At 41.8% G+C, this 8,771-nt stretch overlaps 1 protein-coding gene across 2 annotated transcripts; it reads left to right on the top strand.

Annotated features, from left to right (window-relative positions):
- The first annotated feature begins 3,582 nt into the window (after positions 1-3,582).
- Positions 3,583-7,648, top strand: LOC100740582 (vacuolar protein sorting-associated protein 28 homolog). 2 transcript variants are annotated; one of them, XM_003488538.4, is made up of 5 exons: positions 3,583-4,008; positions 4,094-5,105; positions 5,202-5,464; positions 6,645-6,871; positions 6,947-7,648. In XM_003488538.4, the coding sequence occupies exons 1-5, from the start codon at positions 3,708-3,710 to the stop codon at positions 7,367-7,369; spliced, it is 2,226 nt and encodes a 741-aa protein (XP_003488586.2). In that variant the 5' UTR covers positions 3,583-3,707; the 3' UTR covers positions 7,370-7,648. The 2 variants fall into 2 exon arrangements, with proteins under 2 accessions (XP_003488586.2, XP_003488588.1); XM_003488540.4 differs by lacking the exons at positions 3,583-4,008; positions 4,094-5,105; positions 5,202-5,464 and adding an exon at positions 5,930-6,331.
- Positions 7,649-8,771: the final 1,123 nt, after the last annotated feature.

The following is an 8,771-nucleotide window of genomic DNA, read 5'->3' as shown; positions in this document are numbered from 1 at the left end:
CCGCCGCCGCTCCGATACACCGCTTCACCGTCGTCTTTGCTCAACGCCGATCTTCGCAGACCCTACAGCTGAGCGTAATTTTTCCGTGCACCACCATGCGCGCCGATTCTTCGGATCGCGCGCTCCGACTCCTTCCTACGTTTCCTTTGGCTCCGCGTTCCTCTTCCTCCGCTTGTCTCCTCGTATCCCGTCTCCTCGGCCCGTTGGATCTTCTACNNNTGGATCTTCTACCTGCCACGCGATATCCACTCAAATCGTAGCTTCGTGACTCGCGAGATAGTTTCCGCGTATTCGGCCCAGCCGAGAGACAGGAAAATCGCGAAAGATAGAGAAAGAGGGCAAAGGTAGGGTCGACGACGCGATTTTACGGCTTTTCTATTCTCAACGATCTCGTGGACGAACGTTTGGGGTTACCAGCGCGCTCGGCGTCGATGTCGCAACGAGAACGGAATGCGAACCTCGTTTTCTCGTCGGTGAACGACCGTGTGCGCGCCGTTACGACCAACGAAGCGTCGTGATTCGACTAAACGTATCGTAAACCGCGAGCAAACGGCGGAAACTAACCGAGACGAGAACGTCTCGACAATTTGTCCGTCCACGAGACCACGGTTCGGTCGGTTGGCTGACCGGCCGGAGAGCTTGTAGAAACGAGAGACGCGGATCGGTCGGCCACGCCGACGTCCTTACTCTCGTCTGGTCGTTTCCTCTCGTTTGATCTCGTTTCGACTTTGTGCAACGCGTCTTCGCGTTCTTATCGTCTAAAGGAAACGCGACACGACCGAACGTGAGAGTTCGTGTCCTCGGTGAAGACCGCGACAACGTCGTCCATCGTCAATTGAAATCGTCACGACATCCGCCACGTCGACGAGTCACCCGTTTCCGATTGCAGTCTGTCTTCGAAACCGGACCATCCCTAAGCCTATCTCCTCGATGCTACCTGTTCGCGTATCTCGAATGTGCGCGATCCATTTTGCACCCGGATTCATCTCCACGTGACGCACGCGGCCGCATCCTCGAGCCTCTCGTCGCTCTCTGCAATTGCGAGTGACGTCACAAACGCAAACAACGTCATCCCGCTTCGCACGCCGTCTCGTACCCGCTCGTGCTCGCTTCCTCTTATTCGGGCCAACGCGCGGCCAACCTTATCGTTCTTGTTTCTCTCCCCTTTCCCCTTTTGTCGTTCGCATTCCACGCTTTTCGTCTTTCGTCCTTCGTCTTTCACCTAAAAGCTTTTTAATTCTAACTCGAATCTTATCCAGCCTCTGTAGGATCGACGTCGATCCGATATACGTTTCAATCTCGGACAAAAATCAAATTTTTGTCTCTTACGATTTTCGTCTAATCGTTTGGTTACGCAACGCGATAACGCGAAGCCGCTCGTTTCCCGTCTCGCGCGCCTCTTATTTTCCGCGTTTCAACCGCATCAGCCCGCTTTTCCTTGTCCTCTTTGTCGTTCCGCGTTTCCTATTCCTCCGTTGTTCCATTCTCGTAGTCGTTCGAAAGAATTTTCTACAGATCGATGACGACGATCGGCAGCTTGTTCTTCGCCGCAAACAGTTTGTTTTTACGACGATCGACCACGATAATCTCGCGAGAACGCCAAGATAACGCACCGACGTAATGTTATATGACTGCACGGTTTTTGCTTTTGCTACCGGATAGTTAAACAACTCGATTTATGACAGCGTTGGCAGCTCACGTCAAAATTTTTCCATCCGATTACCGAGACATCGCGTGCTCTTTTTCATCTCGAACGCGCTCGTGCTTTTGCGAGTAAAGCCGCGCGGCGATCACTCTATCTATCGTATGGCTGCCGCTTCCGATTTCTCTTTCAACCGTTCGCGTCCGCGCGATACAAATTTTTAAATCGCTCTCGACCGATATTCATCCGTTTCCCTGCGAGTAACTCGCCCCGCCTAGCCCCCTAGTTTCGCTACGCGTCGCGTCGCGTCTCGTTTCGTTTCAAGCTTTTTCTCATCTTCTTTCGCGATTTTCGTCTCGTTTTTCGTACGCTCTAGCGCGAAAAATTCTCCTATCGAAAATCTTACCGATCGAAGCAGACGATCTTTCGGAGAAGATCCTTTCAAAATTTGTTCGATGTCACTGATCCGACGAATCAACGAGAAATACCTGCGTAACGTCGTTATTTACATCGCGGAACCAGCTTCCGAGCACCCGCGTGCCAATTTCTATACAATTCAAATAAAGAAACTTACTGGACGATTTGATCACTACACACGATTCATCGTTCACGGGACACCCGTGTCCGTTCATCCACGATATATCGATTCACTATCTTCGATTCTTACGACCGCGTTCGACGAGTATCGATTCGATTCAGTTGCTTTTTTCCAAACGAGATCCTGTTTCGAATACGCGATGCTTCGTATATCGTCGTTCATTCTTGGATTTCCACGTTCGCGCGTCTCTTTGGTCACCTTTAACCCCCGCCTAGTGCATCCACACGCTTCTCCTTATCCAAACTTCTTTCGCGACCACGCTGTTTCCCGCGTATCTTCCTTTTCTTTTCCCCCCTTTAACACTTTCGCTTCCTCTCGCTCCCTCTCTCACCCTCCCTCTTTCTTTCCTTTCCTCTCCTCCCCACCCTTTGTAGTTTGTTCGTTCTCCCTCGACACAGGATAGACCGACGACGGCGGTGGCTACCACTAGAAGGAGCAAGTAGCCTCCATCGCGAACTGAAACTGAAGCAATCGTGGATACAAGGGGTCCGTCCACGGTATCCCATCCTCCTATCTATCGTTTCGAACGTCCCCCTTGGACCCTCTCTCGTACTCTCACTCCGTCTTCGTCCCCCTTGTTCCACGATTCTTGATCCTCTCTCGGTCTCTCTCGCGTAAACCGTCCTATGCGCTTCCCTCCACGATCCTCCGGGACTCTCCCTTACCCTCCTCTTCGCCTCGATCGCCACTCTCCTATCGCACTACACGCTCGACTACTATCTCGACTATTAATATAAAAGAGGGTTCCTCGACACTCGCCGCCCGGTAATTGTACGGCGTGTACCACAACCGGACCTCTATCGCTCACTCGAATTTACGCGTACACTCGCGCTAATTCTTTCCTCCTCCTCTTACTCCTCTACTTCTTTCTATGTACTTACACCATTCACGCATACAACCCTTTACGCAACCCCATCTTCTTCCTTCGTATTCATCGAGGTACATCCAAGTACCAATCACGCCGATCGCTTCGAGACCGCTTCGCTTTTCCCTTCTCTTCTACGTGAATCGAAGCTCAAAACGTCTATCTCTTCGATCGATTCTAATCTCAACAATCTCGATCGATGTCGTTCGATTTCGGCGTAAAGTAAGCAAAATAGAGTAACGTGCAACATCTTAAAGATACGTTTTATGCATTTTTTATATGTTTAGATCGTACTCGATCGCACGTTTTCTTTTCCTTTCTGTAGAGAAATTTAAAAAACATGTATTATGCATGTGCTATGAAACAACTGTGCGAAAACATTTTCGTTTAAGTAAATTCAATGGGGCACAAGATGTCCCGCGCCCTATACGATTCACATCGAGACGCGTTTCCATGGTAACGCAACATGGAGGATAGAAACACAGACATGTTGCGTGTTCCTTTAAAATATGTCGAGCATGTTAGGTTGAAAGTCAAAGCGGGGCGTATGCATTTATGTATTTTTGATTCTACCAAAATGTGGTAAATGTGGTAATACGAAAATGGATAAGGACGGTGAAATTTTTAGCTACAAGGCGAAAAAACCAAATCACGTAAGAAGACTGAGCTTTGGCCAAACGAGTCTAACCTCGGACGTGGTTAACCAATTTCGGGATGGTGTATTGTTAATTGATCAAAACCTAACAGATATATCATGTACGAGAAAAGGCGAATTTGTTTCCATACAGGATGAAACTTGTATCGATTATATTTTGCCTACGAAAGAAACATCGTACTGGTCACCCGTTTTGGGTACATCCGTCTCCTCGAGAACCGTCTCTACGAGAACTTCGCCGATTTTAGGTAAGCAGTTGGTAAATAAACGGGGTTATGAAAAAATTGTGAAAAGCTTGATTAATAAAAAAATCTTCTTTCTTTTCTGTCGAAGGTAGTAGAAAGCGTATGAAGCTGGACAATACCGACAGAAAAAGAAATGTCAGAAGAAATTTATTTGAACCTCTGTTCGACGCAGTTCCTCTCGATGCTTCTCCGATACTTGTAGGAAAATCTCACAAAAGAAACAGAAGAAAAAAGTCGCGACGCAAAGTCCTAGATCATATTGAAAATATACAAGTAGAAAGTAACGCAAGATCTCCTGTAATTTGTACCAAAGTATATAATAAACCAAAGGAAGTTTTATCTCCTATTTTGGGTAGCCGTTCTTATTGTTATAAGCACAAGCAAAGGAAGCCAAAGAAAGAACAGGATAAAGTAGCGGATAACTGTATAAGCTCTAACGTAAATACCACTGATGCTTATAGCTTGGTCGATAAAGGTAGTTTGAAGGAAGAAAGCAAGTGGGAAATGTTATGCAGCCGAAAGATATGTGCATCGATGATAGAGTTAGAAAATTGTTTTAAAGACGATGACTTAAATGTACCCTTGTGTAAAGATTCAAACATTTCGGAAGACTCTGTAGCATCGGATTCATCGACGATTAAAACAAAATTAAATATCGAGGATAGTCCAAAGGATGGGGAAGATATCGTGAAAATTGAAACTGAATCTAGTTCCGAAGACTATGATGGCAGAAAAGATGGTGCATATATAAGCAACGATTCTGACAAAGATTCTAGCGTTTGTGATTATATAGAAGACACGGATACACAACACATAGGTTCATTTTGTAAAGTTGCGTCGTTACATTCGCAAACATCCGATACAGATTTGGATGACACGTTCTATTCGGAAGCGGAATTGTCTCCGGACCCGCTTTCCAATGTACGATGCTCTTCTCAGAATATTTCTCAAACTTCGACGCAAGTTACAGATACCAAGTCAGCGAGCCAAACTGAAATTATCATTAACACGAAAACATCACCATATGGAACGCATACAGATTCGTCTACAATGAAATTAACTATTTTAGACTCTGGGAAAAAAAGGAGGAAGCCAAAAAGGTAGTTTTAAATGAATATTTGTTGTTATTTATGATTATAAATATAACAGCGTTATTTATGATTATAAATTCGTTGCTTCTTCATTTTACATTATAGGGGTAGTTTGATGGAGAAACTGCAGTCAATGGTTAATAGACAAATATCGTTTGCACGGATATGGAAACATCGACTAAAACAAGGGATGAAACAAAATCTTTCTATACCATGCGTTACCGTTTCTGTGCAAACATGTATAACGCGTTTTAATAGGCAATTTTTGGAGGGAATTGTGATCGAGGATCCATTTAATTTGTTATCGCACGGAGAAAGAAGTAACTCCGTCAAATTTATAAATATCATGACAATTCCCGATGTAGTAGGTAGAATTGAAATGAAATTCGAATGCCTAGTACAAATTTTTCCTCCGTGGGAAACTCTAGACGACAAAGAATCAACGTTGAATGTGACCTACATACGTGTTGTACCTGACTGCCAGACAGACGGTCAACTGTATAAAAAAAACTTGAATCAGTCTAAAACGTTGTTTATTAAAGACTTTCATTGTCGGTGTATCGATGAAAACAGAATGTTTTCGACTTGCAAAAATCGTTTTAACAAACCAAACATTATTGAAAAACTATTTATCGATTGAACACTACTGATAGGGATAAAAATCCAACGGTAAATTCTTCGACCTAACGTTCTATTGTTCCGAATGTATTTTTTATTTATTCTTGTTATTTATCTATGTACATCATACACGATGTGGCGTTTGTTAATACTGTTATTATTGTTATTTTTTCATAATTGGCTTGTTAATCTTTATTAATAGGGTTATGAAGAATTGTCCGTTGATCCAGAAGAAATGATATGTTAACTTCGCAATATAGGCTATTTTTGTACAGTCTGTTATCTATCGTAAATTTGCTCTAGTAAATCATTCGTTAAACGAAACTGACATCTCTGTTTACTTTGCATTTCTATGTATTTACGTTACCCTGTATCTTGCTCGACGCATAATGCATATTACAGACATACAGATTACACATACATGCATACGAGTAGAGTAGAATTGACTTTTTTAAAACGAAAATCGTCCGATAGATGGCTGATTTTTCTGGCGCAGGACGCCTTCCGTAATATCGTTAGATCAACTTCTTTTTCGCGCGTGCAGTTTTACAATAATTTTGACAGTTTTCTTAGCTTTATGCAATCGCGAGAGTCATAAATCATAAAATATCTAAGACGTAAGTATTTACGCCACCAATATTTCATCCTAGGCCTTTATAGTTTCTTATCACCCCGTTGTTTGACATTTTACTTAACGTTTCTTTTATATATATATATATATATATGTAATTATATATATATATGTAATTATAGATTTCATTGCAATGCAATCGTTTACTTGTTACCCGCTGCATACCTTTGTTGTACCTTATCTTATTTTCCCATAACCCTTTTCGAATGATTATTTACCGTAGACTAATTCAGCTAATTTAACCTAACTTAACCTAACAAAATCTGGCGTTTACGATAACGTGTGTTACTTTGCCGCAGGAATAAAAATGTCAATAGCTCAAGATCGACCAGAACTTTACGAAGAAGTGAAGCTTTACAAGAATGCTCGAGAAAGAGAAAAGCACGATAATCAAGCTGACTTGTATGCGGTTGTGAACACGTTGCAGCATTTGGAGAAAGCTTATATCAGAGATTGTGTAACTCCAAAGGAGTATACGGCTGCGTGTAGCAAATTATTGGTGCAATACAGAGCGGCTTTCAAACAGGTACCAGAACTTTGTAAAAGACTTGTCAGCGTTAACTGTTACGCAGTTGTAACCTCTTGTTGCTTATTCGTACAGGTACAAAGCGATCAATTCCCCACTATAGATGCGTTTGCCAGAGCATTTCGATTAGATTGTCCAGCCGCGCTGGAGAGAATCAAGGAAGACAGACCGATAACCATAAAGGATGACAAAGGAAATACATCTAAGTGCATCGCAGACATTGTTTCTTTATTTATTACGTTAATGGATAAATTGCGATTGGAAATCAAAGCAATGGATCAATTACATCCAGATTTAAGAGATTTAGTGGACACAATGAATCGGCTGAGCATATTACCGAGCGATTTCGATGGCAAAGAAAAAGTGGCGGAATGGTTGCAAACTCTTAGCAATATGTCCGCTTCTGACGAGTTGTCCGACACTCAAGTCAGGCAATTGATCTTCGACTTGGAAACATCTTACAATGCTTTCAACAAAATTCTTCACAATTCTTCGTAATATTGGTAGCTTATTTCGCATCGTATCGAAACATACGTCTAGAGGATGCTCGTATCCTCAATCGCTGCGCGATGGTTCTCTGAATGTTTCGTTTCGCGTCTTTCTTTCAGACCATCTCGAAACTGTGCGCAAATATACCTATTTTCTACGCGATTTTTTCTAACGATAAGATATATACGCGATAATATAACGACGACTGTAACATATAAAACAATGTACATATACATGCTATCAATTGAAAAAATATAACTAATAGTAGGTGCTTGTTATATTGTTGGATATCATGTATTTTATTTATATCCTGTTTCTCCAAGTACATCTGTTTCAGGGAGAATTCGCTGGAAGTCCTGTGTAGATCTGAGAAAATAAATCTATTGTATCTGAAACACGCATTGCATTTATCAAGCAGAATCTCTGCTCTTCTGTTGCTGTGTTAAAAGAATAGTGAGAATAAGTAGTCGATATGCGATAAAACGAGCAGATTTTCTTCCCACCAATCGTACGATAAAGACTCGTAAACGAGGCGGAACAGGAACAAGTTTTCAACGATCGAACGCACTCTGAAATTGGCGACATTTGCCAGTTATCGTGCAAATTTACAAGTTTCAAACTCCCCTTTGATTCGTTCTCATTTTACATTCATTTTCCGTTTCCGTTCTATTACGTTCGCCTTGCGATAAGTTTTTTTCTTACATTTAAAATAGTAATAATACTTATTTGTAATTAGCGAGAAAGAGAACCCTTCTGTTCGTATATGAAAACATATGGTTACATATTACAGAGTACTCCGAAAGACGAATTTAGGATAAAAAATAACAATACTATGTAACATAAGATAAGCGAGAAAAACAGAAAAAGAAAATAGTAAATTGGTATATACAAATGATGATTAATAATTGCAAACCGCATTGCAGCTGATAGTCTGAAGGAAAGATTTACAGAAGAAGTCGATAGAATTACAAAATTAGTTAGCAATTATATATAAGAGGTTAAGACAATTCTATTTGCTGTAATTAGTTCGACGGGTTACGAGATTTAAAGAGGGCAGCATATTTAGGGAGATGAGTAGGAAGTTTTCTTTCCTTTCCAACCTCTATCCCTCTTTTACTTCTTCGCACAGCTGTTCATTTCCCTAGCCATCGATATAAATCACTTTTCTGACTGCGAAATTTAATAAAGACATCGTGTGAAATTCAATCAAACGAATTTTACGTGGTTTATCAACGGCACGTCCGATCCACTTCGACAATTTCGAGATTTTTTATCGTGAGTGCGTATTCGAAAAACGAGAACAATTTGTGGTGTGTTCTTCTATTCGGTTGAACGAAACTCTATTAAACGAACTCTATTGGATCTTATTGGACGTTTTTTAGACGAAAATAATTGGCAAAATGAACGCGAT

Source organism: Bombus impatiens, unplaced genomic scaffold (assembly GCF_000188095.3).
Source record: "Bombus impatiens unplaced genomic scaffold, BIMP_2.2 scf_0248, whole genome shotgun sequence".
NCBI lineage: Eukaryota > Metazoa > Arthropoda > Insecta > Hymenoptera > Apidae > Bombus > Bombus impatiens.
This window is presented reverse-complemented; position numbering and strand designations above follow the sequence as displayed.

Bases quoted from the DNA above. Each gene is read 5' to 3' on its own strand.
- LOC100740582 (XM_003488538.4), top strand. From the start codon at position 3,708: ATGGATAAGGACGGTGAAATTTTTAGCTACAAGGCGAAAAAACCAAAT. The intron at 5,465-6,644 runs GTAGAATTGAAA...ACTTTGCCGCAG, and splicing joins GACAATTCCCGATGTAGTAG to GAATAAAAATGTCAATAGCT. The intron at 6,872-6,946 runs GTACCAGAACTT...TTATTCGTACAG, and splicing joins ACAGAGCGGCTTTCAAACAG to GTACAAAGCGATCAATTCCC.